The sequence below is a fragment of the Xylocopa sonorina genome, chromosome 15 (genome assembly GCF_050948175.1).
Source record: "Xylocopa sonorina isolate GNS202 chromosome 15, iyXylSono1_principal, whole genome shotgun sequence".
Classification (NCBI taxonomy): Eukaryota; Metazoa; Arthropoda; class Insecta; order Hymenoptera; family Apidae; genus Xylocopa; species Xylocopa sonorina.
The window spans coordinates 4,352,955-4,371,305 of NC_135207.1; the positions used below are offsets into that span (position 1 = coordinate 4,352,955).

The 18,351-nt window shown below is 41.5% G+C and overlaps 3 protein-coding genes across 3 annotated transcripts; 1 reads left to right on the forward strand and 2 right to left on the reverse strand.

The window, feature by feature from the left end:
* Nucleotides 1–766: 766 nt before the first annotated feature.
* LOC143430668 (kinesin-like protein KIF6) lies at nt 767–5,175 on the forward strand. Its single transcript, XM_076907044.1, has 13 exons — nt 767–832; nt 895–1,013; nt 1,078–1,152; nt 1,236–1,278; nt 1,534–1,635; nt 1,712–1,833; nt 2,418–2,534; nt 2,621–2,752; nt 3,174–3,308; nt 3,512–3,608; nt 3,686–3,847; nt 3,934–4,147; nt 4,211–5,175. The coding sequence occupies exons 1-13, from the start codon at nt 767–769 to the stop codon at nt 5,173–5,175; spliced, it is 2,349 nt and encodes a 782-aa protein (XP_076763159.1).
* Nucleotides 5,176–5,373: 198 nt separating this feature from the next.
* Nucleotides 5,374–12,058, reverse strand: Fs(1)n (female sterile (1) Nasrat). Its single transcript, XM_076907046.1, has 16 exons — nt 11,845–12,058; nt 11,277–11,766; nt 10,918–11,213; nt 10,542–10,846; nt 9,787–10,482; nt 9,444–9,698; nt 9,065–9,380; nt 8,167–8,988; nt 7,578–8,093; nt 7,295–7,506; nt 7,086–7,224; nt 6,729–7,006; nt 6,294–6,659; nt 5,871–6,221; nt 5,635–5,788; nt 5,374–5,574 (listed from the first exon to the last, which is right to left on the reverse strand). The coding sequence occupies exons 1-16, from the start codon at nt 12,056–12,058 to the stop codon at nt 5,378–5,380; spliced, it is 5,607 nt and encodes a 1,868-aa protein (XP_076763161.1). The 3' UTR covers nt 5,374–5,377.
* A 536-nt stretch (nt 12,059–12,594) lies between these two features.
* On the reverse strand, nt 12,595–17,867 carry LOC143430616 (uncharacterized). The gene is made up of 3 exons (XM_076906969.1): nt 17,667–17,867; nt 13,884–15,969; nt 12,595–13,094 (listed from the first exon to the last, which is right to left on the reverse strand). The coding sequence occupies exons 1-3, from the start codon at nt 17,667–17,669 to the stop codon at nt 12,733–12,735; spliced, it is 2,451 nt and encodes an 816-aa protein (XP_076763084.1). The 5' UTR covers nt 17,670–17,867; the 3' UTR covers nt 12,595–12,732.
* Between the last annotated feature and the right edge of the window lie 484 nt (nt 17,868–18,351).

The window sequence follows — 18,351 nt, forward strand, 5'->3', positions numbered from 1 at the left end:
GCACGCCTCGATGGGGATGAGAGGAACAACGCGAAAGCCGAGAAAAGTCGGGACACTGGCCTGCCATCGGGTAGACCGACGACCCGGCGCGGCTCTCCCAACGCGGCGACGCACTGCGCCGACGTCGCGACGACGACGACGTCGTCACCTAGGCGACCGCGCGACCTCTCGCTCTTCTCCTCTCCGACGGACGAGGAGGCGAACGAGGAATAGGAAGAGAGGAAGGGTGGATCGATCAATCGAACCGGAGCAAACGCGTCGTTCGACGAGATATCGAGAGATGCGTCGAGAGAGGAGAAGGGAAAATGTGTGAGAGAGAGATGGATGGAGGATGGAAAAAAGTCGAGCTACTTTCCGCTTCCGATGGTTTTCCTCTCTTTGTGGAGCCACGAGCTTCCACGTTGGATCCGTTGCCGCCTTTTTGCCGACGAACGGTCTCCACTTTAACGTGCAAATCCTCGCCGCTTTCGACGGCGCAGATCCTCGTGTTTTTATTGGTACAGCTTTCGAATCTCGTTACGTTGTGTTTGCAATCGAAAGCTTCGATTGATTCGTGTTTCCTCGATATTTCAATTGTTTTTGTGTATCTAACGGGTTTCTGTTAAGCTCTGCAGAAAATTTGATACTTCGTGTCTTGTTCCCTTCTTCTCGAATAGTGACAATTTTAGTTCGCATAATTAAACTGAGGAGGGCGGTATGGTTGTTCGATAATCGATCGTTCGTTCAATTGATAAACACAAGGCTGCGAGGTTATTTGCGAAACGAAATGGTAAAGAATGCTATTAAAGTCTACGCAAGATTGAAACCAGAAAAGAATCGAAAGAGCACTGTGGTACATACATTCGTTACATCAACGAAAAGCTTATTTTATTCGATGTCATTATTTTTCTAAAGGATTATCGAGTTTTGCATCGTCCGAGAGAAAATCTCGAGGAGGATTTCATCGTCCTAGACTCGCCTGTCCAAAAATCGAAGGACTATCCCGACAATCGCCCCGAGTCATGGAATTTCTCGTGAGATATCGCTAAATCGACGCTTAATTAGTGGGAACGCGCCTGAACCATCGGAAACTTTCAGTTTCTTCCGAATATTCGAGGAATTTACGACGCAGGAGGACGTGTTCGACAACGTGGCGCGACCGGTAGTGGAAAGGTAAAAGGAATCGTGTCGTTCGTTAATTAGTAAGAATCTAAGCCTCGACCGTCCGTTCAGCTATACGATTTCATCCCTTAAAGCGCCCTCGACGGATACAACGGCACCATTTTCGCCTACGGCCAGGTAAACTAAACAGCGAGCTGATCAAACACCCTATCAATTTTCATTCACTCTGTAACCAAAAAAAAAAAAGAAATATTGCTTCATACATCTCATGAAACCACCTACAAACCTGTACAATTTCAACCAATCATAAAAAAAAATCGCAATACTCAAACTACCCTCGCACATTTACCACGAAACATTCAGATAAAATTCTAAAACCTCGCGTTCACGTTCCGCTCGCGTAATCGTCGAGCGTAATCTTGAACTCCGCAGACCGCCAGCGGGAAAACGTACACGATAACCGGGAAGCTTGAGGACGAGTGCCGTGGCGTCATACCAAGAAGCCTGCAGCACCTGTTCGACGTGATACGAAAGGTTGCGTCCGCTGGTTAAACGGTACGTAGAAGGTGTGCGCGCAGAGAACCGTATACCGCCCTTAAATTCCGTGCAGCGGCCGGAAAACCTGTACACAGTCGAGGTTGCTTATCTGGAGATATACAACGAGATCGGGTACGACCTGCTGGATCGGAAACAGCAACGAGAATTCGCGGTTACGAGACTGGAGGATTTACCGTAAGTTCGGCCGACGTAAATGGCGGCCTGTGCGAGGAGCACACGCGAACGCGGTCGTTTGGTAAAAACTAGAGGGGTTCCCTAAAGGGAAACAGTCTGCTCGAGTCGATTGATCAGCCGTGATTCTGACCTGCCTCAAATATGGAGCAACTGTGTCGCGAGGTGTAACAACGTCGCCTTTACTTGGCCACCCCTTATTTCGCGTTATATCGCACGCGATTTCATTTTGTTCACCTTTAGTCCTTTTACAGAGCATTCGAATTGCAACGTGTCGCAACGCCATACGTATATTTTTTACGTAACGTTAACGAATTCACTTCGAAAATGATTAAAGTAACAGCGTCGCCTTTACTTGGCCACCCCTCAATCCGCGTTATATCGCACGCGATTTCTTTCTGTTCATCTTTAGTCCTTTTACAGAGCACTCGAATTGCAACGTGTCGCAACGCGATACGTATATTTTTTACGTAACGTTAATGGATTCACTTTGGAAATGATTAAAGGCACGATTTTCCATACATGAGGGTTAATGCATAAGAGGAAGATAAGGGAGAGTTCAACTGAGAATTCTGACCGCGTTTCAGGCGCATCAGCACTCAGGAAGACGAGTCTGGAAAGCTGCACTTGAAGAATTTAACATTCCACTCTGTCACGAACGTGGAGGAGGCATTTGAATTGCTTCTGCTTGGCGACGACAATCGGTGGGGCAATTTAAAGTGTTTAATTACATTTCTGAAAGAAGATCGAGAATTCCTGTGCGAAATAAGCTTTGGATGATACTCGACAGTGTTGTCGCTGAAACACCGATGAATCCTCAGTCGTCAAGATCTCACTGCATCTTTACCATCGTGATTTCCACGAAGCAGTTCGGAGTTGAACAGTACAAGCGAGCGAAAATACACTTTGTGGACCTAGCTGGGTTCGTATGCCTTTCTTGTATCGACAGAAGGTACACGCGCACAAAGTCGTGATGACGGTCATAAGCTGCCTCTGAAGTTAACTCTTTACAAGCTTCGCTTCAATAAAAACCTTAGACATTTCTACTAAAAAAAATACCAAAAAAAAAAACGCAATACTTCAAACCAGACCACACAAAATTGCCTCTCTTTTATTAACTCCAAACGCGATACAGAAAGAAATCACGTAACAATGTTCAATTTCTATTGCAAATTGCATCTTTATTACAAGTAGTACATCTCGCAATTTTTTTCGAAAACGTTGAAGAAACGAACTGTTTAAAAATGTACCGACGTCTCGACTTGCTTTCTCATCGCCATCTGCGCGTGTCCCAGCAAATTTTGTAACGGTACACCGATTTTTCAAGAGCGACATCACCGTAGGTCCGAGCGCGTCTACAAATGCTCGATAACCGGCACCATTCTAACCGAGGCGAAACACATTAACCTGAGCCTACATTACTTGGAACAAGTCATAGTGTGTCTGGGTCAGGAGAGCGTGGGTCACATTCCTTACAGGTGCTTACAGTCGCTAAATTTATTCGTGAGATTCGCAACCGAGAGTACAATCTCTCGTCGAGCTAACGACTGGTGAATAAATTTTCGTTCGCGTTACTGCAGTCCTTTCCGTTTTAAAATGGAAAGCAATTAGAAAGTGGATGGTGTTCGTAGAAGTCTGATTTCTAATCAATCCTGACACTCTCGTTGCTCCAATTTTTTAGGAACTCCTTGCTGACGTCCATCTTGAGGGACAGCTTGGGCGGGAATTGCTTAACCGCGATGCTGGCCACCATAAGCATCGCCTCTTTCAATCTCGAGGTGGAGAACGGTTTTCTGTCGTCTCATGATTGTCGTTAGAGTTTAGTTTTTAATTATACGCGCTTTGCGACTGCCAGGAGACACTGTCCACTTGCAGATTCGCTCAAAGAGTGGCGCTGATAAAGAACGAGTTGAAATTGAACCTAGAGACGGACATTCGAAGCGAGAACGCGTTGCTGAGGGCAGAGAACGAGAGGCTTAGGCAACAAATTAAGGCCTTGACGAGACAGACACTTTCTGTAGTATCCTTCAGTACAAATTATTTCAGCTTATCCGATCGATGTTCCAATTAATTTAATTAGTTTTGCACGAGCAGGTGCCAGAGGATCTGACGGCCGAAGATAAAAGAAATCTTGACTGCCAGATCAAAAGTTTCTTAGCCTCGAATGAACAAGTTTGCTGGGATTATAATCCGAAGAAAGTGCAGTACTGTTTCGAAAGCTTTAAGAAAGCTTTCGAGTTGAACAGAGATCCAAAAAGTTGTTTCAAGAAAGTGGAGTATTACAAGGATCTGGTTATTCAAAGGGACAAGGAAATTTGTATCCTACATTGTTATCTTATTCTCGTACCATCTGTTTAATTATTTCTTAACTTCTAAATAGCGTTATTAATTGATATGATAAAAAAAGAAAAAGTTCAACGACCAGTTACTACAAATGACAACGTATCTACAGTCAATAATATTCAGAGTGGCAAGCTGGATGTAATATCTAATCGTATTTCTACTAAGAAACCTAAACGAAGACCTAAAGTCAGTAGTCAAAGCAAGATTAACTGCGACGAGAATACCTGTGACAATATCGAAGCGAATAACATCGAAAGAGATTTAAGTAGAATAGACTTAACTGATCAGACATCGAGAAACAAGTCAATTTTCACTGATACAGTAAAGCCTGACCTCTTACCTTGTAATGTCGTTAATTTAACATTAGAGTCACCTGAAAGTAAGAATCAGGTAACTAATGAGAAAGTAAACGATACGCCTGACGAGATGAGTCAGCAATCTTCACGTAAACCGGAAAGGAAGCTAAAAACTGCGGTGAAAAGGCATAGCAATAAAACAGAATCAAGACTCGAGATGAAGGATGAGAATCTTATTAAACCACCAACTGCTGACGTGAAATTGGAAGCCAAGGAAAGTCCATTCACAGAAACAGATTACTCGATCCCGGTTTATCAAAAGTATTTAAGCTTCAACGCGCAATCTCCAAAAGAATCAGCTCTTAAGGGATGCGTAGGAGTTGAGAAAGAAGGCTTCGATCGAATGTCGAAGTTTGTCGAAAACACGCACTCTCTAAATAATATTTCTACGTCCAGAAAATGCATAAAGACTGAAGAAAAAGATTTCAATAAAATATCGAGATCGGTTGAAAATGTGCAATCTTTAAGAGAATCTCCAGCGCGCAAGGAATGCACGAAAACTGAGAAAGAAGATCTTAATCGAATATCGAATTCTAACGAAGCTGATAAGAATTTTGAGGATTCATTGCCTCTCACAGGAGATCCAGAGATCGACGAAGAAATTATTGCTTTTTACAAAGCGAAACGATCGGGTGGAACTTATTGATAAACTTTTTCGAAGTACTAATCACAACATTATCAAAAACAGTAATAGTATGCAACAATACAGTATAATTTATCAATCATATAATTAATTATGATGTGGAATAGTCTTTACTCTACGATTAAAGACCTTCAATTAATTCTAATGTTTCACGTGTACAATAAATAATTCGATTCTAATAACTTCAATTCTTCTTCGATCAACTTCAGTATTTGGAACACATTGACGCGGCCATATCTAATTTCTCGCCGTGCATCATAGCTTCTACGATCGTTAATCTATTATCGTGAAGCAAGGCGAGGCAATATCGTTTCGCCAAATTAGTGTACCTTCTAATTTTAAAAGCGAATAATTTATCTACGTTTATCCTTATACTATCTCTGTACACGAAGCCTTGGATACCTGCAAAAAGTAACGTTCACATTTTATAAAACGAGATGCTATTAAATAACGAACCAATACCTTTGTACTCGTAGATTCGAAGAATCTTTTTGTTTTCAATGAAAACGAGCATGGTTTCCAACGACCCGTCGAAATTAAGAACCGTAAACGACGTTGGTCGATGAGTTTTTATAGTCTGCAAGATCTTCTTTCGGTTCGTGTCGTTGTTGCAAATCTGCGCGATGTAGAAAAATTGCAGAACTAAAATGAACTCCTCCTTTGTAATTTCTGATGTGTTTTCGTGCAAATTTACTCACGAATATGCGATCCTTGCTGATTTCCTCGTCGTAATAGAGATGCATCTCTTTCTCGAAGATACCAGCCTTGAAATTCAGAATCTCTGGACTTCTAACATATCTCCCAACGCTCGTATCGTTGAAATGATCAGTGTTGTACTCGTAAACGGTATGCTCGTTGGTCAGCAGCATCTGATCTTTGTCTAAAACAATTTTCATATTATTATCACTCGACAGGATCGGAAAAGACTTCCTCAATTTCTCGATTATATTCTCAGAACTTCTCATCCGTTTCTTTGCATCAATTATCATTAAAAATACATCCTGACTTATCTTCTTGTTATCCGCGTTACGCCCAAGATCCAGAACGTGCTGAGAAATAAAATGAAATGTAAAAAGAGAAATTTAATATCGTCTAGTTTCGCTAGAAACAGTGAAACTAACTTCGAATTGGTCGTTTTGGAACTTCCATAAATTCACAGGGCTTCTGCCGCAAGAACTTGTCCCTGATACGAGGAAATACAAAATTCGATCGTGTTCAAAGGCAGTCCATTGCTCGACCACTCCAAAATCGAGCACGCTGTTGATCAACTCGAATTTCGTTCCAGTGAACAAGTACGTGTGCATCTGGCAATTGTTGTAGCTCAACATTAGGTAGTCTAAATCGTCCAGCTCGAAGTAGTGAACGCTGATGATGCTGCTGTTGAAATCGATCATCTGCAGGTAGTCGAACACGTTGAACTGATAAATCTGTTTCTCTGCGAAGTGTTTCAGGTAACTCAAATCCTCGCACGTGTTGTCTAGATTTTCCTGCAATGAAGATTTATACGTTTAAACGTATTAGTACCTCGAACGCACATAGACTATGATTTTTATTACGTTCGCCTTCGCCAGCACGGTATCCATTTCCAATTGTCTCTGCGCCAAGCTGTTCGATAGCTCAGCGACATTTGTTCCATTCAAGATATTACTCCCAGACGCTCCCTTCTCAAAATAAACGTCACCAAACACGGTCCACTTGCCAGATATGATCTGATGGAACAAATTATTAGCCGTGACCGCCACTGCCTCCCATCGATTTGGATTTATGTCGTTCAAGTAGCCTAACACTCGCAGACTTTCGTTGATCAATACTGGTTTCTCGAATACAAAGTTACCTGAGGGAATAAAGATTGGATAGAAAATCATATTTCGGGAATGATTGATTACTGAATGGATTTACATTCGATTTTTTACCGATTATAGGACTCTTTGAATTCAAGGGTATGAATTTGGTCGAGTCGATGCCATTGATGAGACGAGCGTTGAAATTACGACGAATCTGAACGTCACCATGAAAATTGAAATGTCCTGTTATGTTCTGGTTTCCATGTAACTGAAATATTAGAAGCATAATTAGCATAGAATTATTCGAGTAACTTTAAAATACTGTGAGTTTGATGTACCATAAAAGTGTTCTGTTGAATCTCGTGTAAGTTCTGGTTATTAATCTTTCCATAGAGTTGGATTTTATCTACGGTGATGTTACGACACTTTAACACTTCCCCAGGTATAACTTGTTCAGTATTTAATGGTATCAACAGTTTCATATCCAAATCGTTGAATAATTCCACTTGAATACCAGACTTGAAGCTCACGTTGGTGAACGTCATAGATCCTGCGAAGAAACAACGTAACTCAAATAACATTTTCTTCCACCTAATTTGAAATAAACGTAATCTCAATCACCTGCGACGTAAGTAGGTTTATTCAAATATAGAAGATTGAATCGTAAGTCATTCAAATCGATTCCCATGACGGAATGCGCTTCGAGGCTTGTCTGAACTGCAAGCACTTTTTCCACTAGAACGTCATCCTTGAATGTAACCTTCGATTTAATGGAGAACGGTTTGTCTGTGAAGACAGCCTTCCTGTAGAATCTCTTCAAATCTACGTCGTTCAACTTATCATACACGACGAATGTATCGTTAAAGGTGACGGAATTCTGAAACACTTTCGTTCCAGAAATCGTGAGATTGTCCTGCTTCTTGAGAACGACCGTGTTCAGAAAGCTGTCGAAATTTCGTCCCTGAATCAATTCATATGTATAGAAATTGTTTACAGTAACGTTATTGGCAAAATGAACATCTCCACTTAATTCGAAGGTGTTGTTTCCCAGAGCCTTGAATTTATTCGTGAAGTCGTAGAATGGTATGTCGCCAATGTTCCCTGTCACGTTGAACTCCTTGTAAATTGTCATATCACCTGAAAAACCAAAATTTGTGTATATTTATTTCTTACTTAAATAATTTTAGAAAATAGAACTCGTTATAGATACCATTTATGATAACAGGTCCTTTTAACACCTGTTCTATAAAGGGATTTAAAATATTTTTTATTGGACGACCATTTAGAGATGTCGCTTCAAGTTCGTGACAATTGATCGTGTTGAATATTTTGTATCCACTGATCACTATATCCCTATCCGTTTTTAGAATCGTATCAGACAGCCTTTCTGAGAAATTAAAGTTATTCATTAAACCTAAAATAGTTAGATTCTTGATCGACACGTCTTGCTTGAAGATCGCAGTATTTGCTTGGCTTCCTTCCAGCAAATCGTTCAGAACTTTTCCATTAATTAAATTCGTCTGGATAATCCCTGTTACTCGAAGGGACTCTAGAGTTACGTTTCCATTAAGGATACTGTGTAAAACCGTATTTAATCTATCTATTAATTCATTGATCTCATCCATTGACATTCCATTGATGAAAGTCGCGTTCAATAGATCGGTTTCTAAACGATCGATGCTGTATTCATCGACAATGTTGGGGAAAGTAACATTTTTCACGATATTTTTAAAGTTCTGGCCATTAACAGTCTCAGGCGTAATTTCTTTTGCCTCTACTGTTTCCGCGATTAAATTCTCGAAAATGGCGTTCTCATACGTTTCGTTTAACTTCCGGTTGAAGTGTTCGTACGAAACGTTACTGTTCAATCTGTCGAAAGATAACTTATCCACAATAACTGGAGACTGAAACACAATAATTTTCTCGAAACAATTACTGGAATTTCTGTTCTCTTTAAAAAGAGCTTCTAACGTCTCGAAGGCTCCCAATGTCACGTTTCCAAATGTGACATCCGACGATATCTGCGTCAAATCTGCAACGAAATCAAAATAATGAACGCTGACAATAGAAAGTAAGTATTAGTTATTAATAATAAACTGAATTCCTACTTGGAAATGTTTGATCTGTGTCCAAAGTGACGAATTCTTCCAACAAATGCTCATTGACCATGCCAGACTTGATGATGACATTCGATTTCATCCCAACGTTCCCCAAAAACGTTTTAGTACCAGTAATCTCAACTTTCTCGTCGGTTCTCAACAGCAGATCGTCTAAATTCACTAGGAGCTTGTTTATAAGCAACGTATCGAACGTGACGTTCCCCAAAACGTTCAAGTTAAGGAACGTGATGTCCGATGAAATGGTGGATGTTTCGTTCAACAACAGATTCTCCTCCAAATTGGACCCCGTTACTTCACAATCAACCTGAAATCACAGACAACTCTCTACATTACGGAAACACTTGTTTAAGAGTCAAATGAAACGTACTCTGAGCTCTCCCTCGATCGTTAAGTTCTCGAAAGTGATCCTCTTCTTCAAAACGTTGTCTCTGTACAAAACCACGAAATCCTCGAAGTCTATGTCGTTTAGTCTGACCACGTTCGTTAGGTTCGCTGCTAGTACCAAGTCGAACGTCTTCGAGCCGGTTACAATCACGGAACCATCGTTTTTGCTCAGAACATAGTCTTCCGGGTAGAGAAGATCGTTCACGCGATCCACATCACAGATGTTCGCGACCAGAGTCTGAAATTGCACGACACTCTTATTGCAGCTTGTGTAAACTTATAGTAGAGTACTCGAGGCCAGTTAAGTAATGGTAATAATAACTCACCCCTTCGATAATGGTGTTTCCAGGTATGGACGCTGGCTCGTCTTTCCACACGATGTTTTTCATCAATGTGTCCCAAGTAATATTGTTGATCGTGGAAAAGGAAAGCTGTCCGTCCACTTGTGCTCTATTTATTTTAGTGAAATCAACGTTGCGATAATCCACCGTGGCTTCACGGAAGCCAATAGTCTCGACTGGGATACCGTTCAACGAATGGATCGTCAGATTCTCAGCTTCGATGGAATCGAACATATTATTGCCTTCAATTGCATGATATGCGTCATGAGATTCAGAGTTCGTTACGCTCATTCCATTAATGAATAGTACGCTTAAGTTCCCAACGTTCAAGTTGCCTGTAAAATTAATATTTCCAAATATCTCGATGTCAGAGTCGAGAGACAAACCGGTTGAGTTGAAATCTAAGACGCTGATCAAATTCGAATCGATCTGATCGAGTTTCTGTTCCAATTCTTCTAGTCTGTTCGCGTAATTGTTCATATCGAATGATAGATCCTCCTTCGTCAAGTTCTTCCCTCCTATCGTAACCGAATGATAAATCACATCGTCAGATATAACAGCATCCGTCACGTTTACAGTGCTGATATTCCAAAACCCAGTGATTTCAGGATTCTTCAAGTAGCTCTTTTTAACTCGAGCTTCTGTTTCGTTCAGAATTCTCTCCTGATGATACAGCGAGTCCTAAACAAGCATTTCAAACAACTGTCATTTCTATAGATTTCAATGACTGTAAAACTTACGTTCAGTAAACGCTGCAAGACGAGCAATCTCTCTGTAGTGTACTGATTCGGATGCTTCACGTTCTTCAAGGCTACCTGAAGTTTTACGATCCGATTACCCTGAATGAACCCATTATTCGAAAGAGGAGTGATCGAAGAGAGATCAAACTGATCGAGGATATCGCTTGGTAACTGAATCTTCTTAAAACGCAATCCATGCCAGGCCAGAGCGATTACTGTGGAGTTTTTTAATTGAATCAACACCAGCGACTCGTCTCGATACGTGTCCAACCTTACACTTCTGACCCAAGAGATCTCAGAAACATCTGTGGTAAACGTAACTTGATCATTTTGAATGAAAAACGATGATTCGATTTTTTACGGATCGCACCCTCACCAAAACTAGGCTCAGATTCTGTACTGAATTGGAACTCGCCATCTACAAAATGGAACAGACCAGCTTCCGGTCCAGAAATCGCTAAGAACTGCACGTAACCGCTCTCGAAGCAGACGAAATTGTTCAAATCGTACGATCTCACGACCTGTAGCTCCTCAAAAATGGTTCTCTCGATGGTGTTTCTATATTTATAAAATAAAACGCCGTTCGCAGAGTGAAGAGCGAGCGACATGCTCTCATAAATGGGACAGAGCTGAAGATCCAACACCTTTGGCATCAGAGTTCTTTGACACAGCCTGTATCGAATGACTAATTTAAATTAAAAATACAACGGAATTTCGAGAAATGATTATAATTACCAGTGATAGAAATTATTGGTGGAAAAATCGATCTCGAAACGGCAAACGTAAACCGGTGAGTATTGGATACCGTAGTGAATCTCATCGTCGTTCAACAGCAATAATTTGTACGGTTCTTCGTGCTGAATAAACTTCATATCTTTAATACGATTCTCTATTGGCCACGACCAAAAGAAATTGAAACGATTCCCACTTAAAAGCCTGTACCATCGTAAGGAAGTTCTACCGTTCGATTCCACGCACAAAACAACTATCGCGTCGCCTTTTGACCGAAGGTAGATCGCTTTAAACGTTAATATAGTGCCTTTCACATCAAAACTCGCAAAATCACGTATTACAACATCGTCTGAATCGAATTCGTACAAATAGAGCACAGACTCTTCTGTTCGAAACAGATAGCTGGTGCCATTTGCATCTAAAAATTGCCAGTTCGTTTCAGTGCCTGGCAAACGTGGAAATTCGTGGACAGAAATATTTGTCACGATGAGTTCTGGAATTAAAAGAATTTTGCTTCTAATATTAACGTCTAAAATTTTCCCTGAGGCAGTTAGAATATTTTTCACGGTACCTTCTCTGTTACCAGCGCCACTGTTAAATTCGTACTCCATCCAAATTGTCGAAGCATCCTCAGAACTCCGTGGAGCTCGCAGTATTTGCTGAGAATTGATCTCCAGAAATTGGTCCAAGGTTTTCGACACTTCGTCGACATTCCAGCCGATCGTGACGTTCACGCAAAGGAAAAGACACAGAAGATTCGTAGCGCCACGAATTAACAAGTACATCTCAACGTCGCGACTGAATCGTCTTGACTGAACGCGTCAAGTACGCCTGTGACATTCGAGGATCGTCGATCCAATACAAAATATTTTGGTCGGAAATAAAGACCCGTATAGCGGTTCTCAAAGTGATTACTGTATAATATACACACGAAATCGAAAGATACTCTCCATTTAATTTCACTGATCTCATTGACTCCCTTTCATTCTTGAATAATTCATCAACCGGTTGGTTTTTCTGCCACGTTCGTGTGTGCACGCTAATTGCACACTTTCGCATCTATGTAGGTCAAACAATGTTGCCCGTTTTCTGTACAGAAAACGTTTTATTTGGTCAACGTATGATACAAAACAATTACAGACAACGTGCATAAATAACTACGTATCGTAAAACAAGTGACGTAACAATTGCTCTGAATTATTGGAGCAGTGTACCGCGAAACGTTCCAAAAATTATGCCAGCTAAAAACCTTCGTGTATGTCATATTATGCCCCATTCCTACCTTTGCTATCCCTCCAGTATCCCCTTAAATAATATATTACTATTAATCTTCTATGTACAAATCGCTCCAGCAACGTCGATCGTTACTTCTCGTACACGTCGTCAAACTTGTTACTTTAACAACACAACAAAAACTACGAGACGCTGTCTAACGGGGAACTACGATCCCTCGCGATGTCTAAGGCACAGTCACTGGCAAGAATCTCGTTCTGTCGCCAGCTTTCGGCTGGAACCTCAAATTGATCTTCTCCTTGTCCTCCTCGCCGACCTCGAGGAACGAATTCCAGTCGACCAAGAAGTACAGACCGTTCTTTCGTTTTGGGGGCAGAGAAGTGTCCGGTTGTTTGGTCGTTCCGCCAAAGGACTCCTCCAACGCCATCAGATTCGAGCTGGTCGTGGTTGACGGGGTGGTCGTGGTTGGCGGGGTAGTCGAGGTCGAAGAATCTTCGAGTGACGTCGTTGCGACCGTGTCTCCTTGACCGGAAGCCGCCCTCGCGGAGTCCGTGGTCAATGCGTTCAGGGTGGTGGTCTCTGTCGATTCTGTTGACAAGTTCCATCAGAAATTGCTGGTTGAATTTCGCTCCAAGTCGTTCCATTCGCGATGTGAGTAATGAAGTGGACAACTATTGATGTTTGAGTTAACGAACTTTGAGAATTGACGATGGAACGATCGCATGCATACTCGAGTTACAATGACGATTCACAGGATGTACACTGTTGTCAGTAGAAATGAGTATTGTACAGTGAGACTGGTTATGGTGTATCGTTAGCATTAACGCGCTCAAATTGCGCTAAACGCATGATTTCTCTGAGGCATTAGTCGTAAACAGAGACATTAGTACTCTAAACAGTAGGCATTTCTCACAATTAGCAGGATGACGAGTCAGGCGAGTAGAAAGTATTCAGTAGAAGATCATTTCATTGATCTTCTCACATCAACCGTGTATGGGAAAGATCGCTCTTTCTTCTGTATGAAAGTGAGATTCAACATAGAAATCGGCACGTGAGTGTTGTTAGAACCAACAAAAGAGAAGGACAGAGTGTGAGTGTCTAATTAAAGAATGTATTTACATAATGAAAGACGCCTCGTCGCATTTCCCAAGTAAGTGAAGGACGTATAACAAAGAAAGGAAATGCAGGAATTCGAGACGAGACTGCCTGTGATAGAACACGTATAGAATTAGTAGAAACCAGGTAATCAGCTAAATCCACGTCTAAATCTATTATACACGTTGGTTAGTAGACTTCCAAGTTTCGTTAGTCCCTGAACGATCTTTCGAATGAAAAATTCAGAGCTGCTCAGAACATATATCAGAAACTTCTTAATACCAGTTGTAGTTGGCGTCGCGGTTGGAGCGAGCGCGGTTTGTTCCGTGGTGTCAGCAGTGCTCGTTTCCTGCTGCTCTTCCTTCTGCCTTTTCACATCGTTCCTGTTGCCCTCGTTGTAGAAATCGATCTCCTCGAATTTCATAGGATCTGGTCCATCTTTCAAAACCTTCGCCGCCTTCGTGAGATTGTTCATCGCTTCTCTCACATTCTGATCGTCAGCGTTGCTTTCCTGGATCAATTTAACCGTATCCAATAGCTTATTGATCTTGCTCCTCTTTTCGTCATCGTCCACGACCACTTCGTGGGGCTTGAATACGTGCAACCTGGACGTGTCCACTTTTTTCATGTCGTCCATGGTATTCAATACGTTCCTGGATGATTTCTGGGGCCTAGAGATCAGTCCAATGTTCTCCAGAATCCCCCTCATGTTTTCTGGTACCACTTCGATCACGGAGGGAATCTCCGTAGTTACTTTCATCGACTTTTGCTTCCTGTTGTCGCTAACTCCAAGACCAAACCTAGCCAAAAACTGCTTCATTTCTTGGTCCTTAACATTGGAGGTAGGCAGAGGCTTGAAGTTCGTATAAGAATTCAAATTAACTGTCGTTCTCTGCGTGGTGCTCGTCGTGGTTTGACCCAGATTCGAAGTTTGCAAACCAAATCTCTGGAACAACATCTGAACGTCTGGAGTAAGGTTCTCCACGCCTCTTTTTATCTCTGACCCCGAATTCTTGATGGTATTCTTGCTAACCGTAGGCACAGCATTGTCACCAGCAAAAGTCAGGCTTGCAATCGTGCCAAGGATATTGTTCAAGTCTGAGACCCGAATCCTGCTATCCAGAATATCCTTGTTCCTTTTGTAGACATCTTCGACGTTGCTGTTATTGTCTGGTCGTAAGCCAATCGAGGCTAACAGATCCATCACCTCAGACCTCATAGGCGTTGAGGTAACAGAGGAGGAAGTGGTGGCTTGTCGAAATCCTGCAGAATTTAACGAATACGTGGAACTGTATTTCGCTTTCGAAGAAGTTTCCGTGGGCATTGGGGTAACGTACAGAGACGTTGGCTTTACAGTATTCATCATAAAGGTATTCGACGAATCGTTGAACTCCTGCATGAAAATTTCAGGCGTCTGCGAGGAGGAAGCAGTGAGACGTTCTTCAGGTTCTATATTAATCGTTGGAAGGAACGGTATCTTGTCGAGTTTCGAAGGCAAAGTAGGTTTCACAGTCGTACTTGGCGGCGCGTTGTACCGCCATTGACTAGAGGTCAGCACGTTCTGATTCACTCTGGGTGCCTCCAGGTCGATGCTGATCTCCTTGGACGCTGGCTTTGTGGTAGGCTCGTCGGTAACGCTGGTGCTGTACACGATTTCTAACGTCGAAGCCTTCGTTTCGTTATTTCTATAAACTGGATATCTCGTCGTGGTCGACTTCCAAGGGGAATACGAATTTTTCTGAAGATTCTCCAAATTAAAAGTGAATCTTACTGGCGTAGCATCCAGCTTCAATGTCTGCTTTGAAGGACCCTTCGTATGTACGTCTGAGTACGTCTCTCTGTGATTTTTGTACTGATTTTTCATCGTTGTAGACTCTTTTGAAGCTGCCTTGAAGGAAACACGGCCAGAGACTAAGTTCTCAGTAACAGAAGGTTCAGAATCCCTTGCTCCATTATAATTTTCTTTTACTTTTCTGTTATCGGATTCACCATTATTATCTTCCAATTTTTGAACGTCAGGAACTATTCGAGTCATCGGTGGTTTTGTGTAAAGATCCTTCAAACTTCCAGGTGATTCTTGGTTGGCGTTGTAAGGGAGAACAACCATCAACGCTCTCTGATACAATTTTCTCGCTCTTTCCAACGTTTCCCTGTCTCTCAACTTATTCAAGTCCTGCGACGTGATGTTCCGTAGAATGCTGACTATATCTTGCCTCGTCAGCCTGGGAAGGTTGGGATCTTCGCGAACCTGTCGCTCGACTTCCTCGATCGTGCGGTTGATCGAACTCTCGATCTCGAACTTCGAAGGGAGATCATTGTCCTGGCAGTGACCTAGACCGAGGAGTAGAAGCAGACAGAAAACCGCGAACTGCACAGACAATCATTGCGTCAATTACAACATTCCCATCCTCGCCTCTGCCTGATTCAATTGTTATTGCAAATTGTGCTACGAATTTAATTTTTACATGCAACTTGCATTCTTGGAACGAACATCCTGCATCATTAACACACTTCGAGGCTCCGAAACCGCTGCCAGCGATTTTCACTTTGTGACTCGTGGCGATCATACAAATTTGACCTACATTCGCAATTATTTACGTCATTCGTTTCTCGCCTATCACCCGGTTCTAAAAACTAATGAAATGAAATCCTCTCTAGAACGTGGTCGACTCTGTTCAGCTCACGGAATGGAGACCCCCATAAATGCGATATTAAAGTGGAACGTTCATGGAAATTGCTATTAATTATATGTAATAGTTTTATCCTTTGAACGTCTGGAAGCAGTTGCAATCGACTCGATAACGTATCTCTTTCATATTCATGGAGTAATAATTGCGAAATATCCTTGACTGAGTTAACCGATCGAGAAAGTCTAACAGTCGTAGGGTTTATTGTATAATATAGCTGAAAAATTGAACCGTTCCTAAAACAGGAAGAAGGTATGTGAAATAGAAAAGGATACAATTACCTGGTGGTATAACTACGTTTTCCTGTCACGCTTGTTACGTCGATTTTGTAGCGTACGATTATTTTCCTCATTACTTGTGCGACTATCTGAATCTAGTCAAAGTCTTACGAGATTTAAAAAACAGATTCCATTGTCTTTATTTTCCTTTCGTTCGCGTGCAACAAACTTTCTAGGCAATTCAAATTTTATGCAACTCTTACTGAAATGGCTGCTATTTTCCGGCTAGTTTCAGGCGAGATTAAACGCACAAACTGACCGCGAAAGTGCTTCCCTGGCGCCTCGTCTTCGATAAAGTTTAATCGAAAGAGAAAACAGGAACGAGAGGCTTCGAAAAACCGTGCAACCTATTCCAAGACGTTATGAGTGGATCGCGTAACCGAAATATTTTATAAGCGAAGCGATTGTTAAACAGTGAAATTAGACACGCTGGATGATTTACGATAACGATACTTGAAAACGAAAGCCACTTTCGTCTTCGACAACGTGACTCTTTCACGCGTTACTATGAGCTCACTGATTCTGCGCTTTACACGTGTATTACTTTCAGTAGTCATCTTTCCCGAAGAGAATAGAATTATCCTTTTCATTTCTGAGCTCTACAGCATTTAAACTATACATAATACTTTTACAAATAACAATTTGTATATTTGTCAAATGAATATTTAAAGACCCTTGTAATTTCGCTAACTCACTAAGCAAACCGTTCAAAGCACCGCCACTATTATGCATTATGTATACACTCGACTTTCAATACATTAAACTGACAAGCTACTGCAATGACAAGTGAATTAATTCTGACAAAAATGCCGCTCTAATTAACTACCTGCAAAGAATAATTAATAAGTGACAGAATATGTTTGCTCCTCTCGATCGCACGTTACCACAAAGGCGGGCTATTCACCGACAGCGGCCAACAGCGGTCCTGTTCCACAACTTGTCCCAATTTTGTAATTATTGAAACACCATTCAGTCCCTCGAAGTGTTCGCACTTGATGGTAGAATCCATGAATAAAAAGAGCTTGGAATTTTCACGAGACTCGAAGAAGGCTTGAAAGAAATTTCCGGAATAACGACGACCGAGCCACTGGGAAACTTACCATTACGACAACCAATCGTCTGGGGACGCAGTTGACTACTGACTGAACGACAAAGGCCTACTTTCGAACTTTCTCTCACTCACTCGCTTATTTTACCACGACTGTCCTCCTGCACCGAGTTCTGGTTCATCTGCTCACCTCCTAGCGGCAGGTGTACCTTACACCTTGCCCTTTGCCCTTGTTTAACACGCAAAACAGCATCTATCAATCCTGATTAATTACATAACTCTATCCTTGTGCCATAGACAGAAAACGAGAAGACAAGATTTTAGAAATTCAAATCCAAAGAAAGTACAAGGCAGAACCGGTTCTTAGTTTTCACTTCCGTTCGCAGCAAATGACAAATATTTCGAATCGATTGGGTTCGTACAGTGATGAGTCCAATATCTGATAGATTCTTTCGATGAGAATCATTAAGAAGAAGGTAAACTTTGTTGAACGTGAAATGATTGATAATTGAACAAGAATACCTTGATTTTGTCAAACTTTTTAAAATACAAGCTGTAATTAAGAGTTTGCATTGGTTTTTAATATTGTGCGGGCAAGTGCCTAGAAAAAAGATTTTAGTTATTTAAAAAATGTGTAAAATTTGAATTGTACATTGTGCTGCAACCTTTGAGTACCACATGAAAGGTATAGAATACCTGCAAACTTACCATTAACCAGTCGATATATTTCTGTGCTA

Bases quoted from the DNA above. Each gene is read 5' to 3' on its own strand.
- LOC143430616 (XM_076906969.1), bottom strand. The intron at 13,095-13,883 runs GTATTAAGAAGT...ACTTGTCAACAG, and splicing joins CGCGACGCCAACTACAACTG to AATCGACAGAGACCACCACC.
- LOC143430668 (XM_076907044.1), top strand. From the start codon at position 767: ATGGTAAAGAATGCTATTAAAGTCTACGCAAGATTGAAACCAGAAAAG. The intron at 1,279-1,533 runs GTAAACTAAACA...TGAACTCCGCAG, and splicing joins CCATTTTCGCCTACGGCCAG to ACCGCCAGCGGGAAAACGTA. The intron at 2,753-3,173 runs GTTCGTATGCCT...ACATCACCGTAG, and splicing joins CACTTTGTGGACCTAGCTGG to GTCCGAGCGCGTCTACAAAT.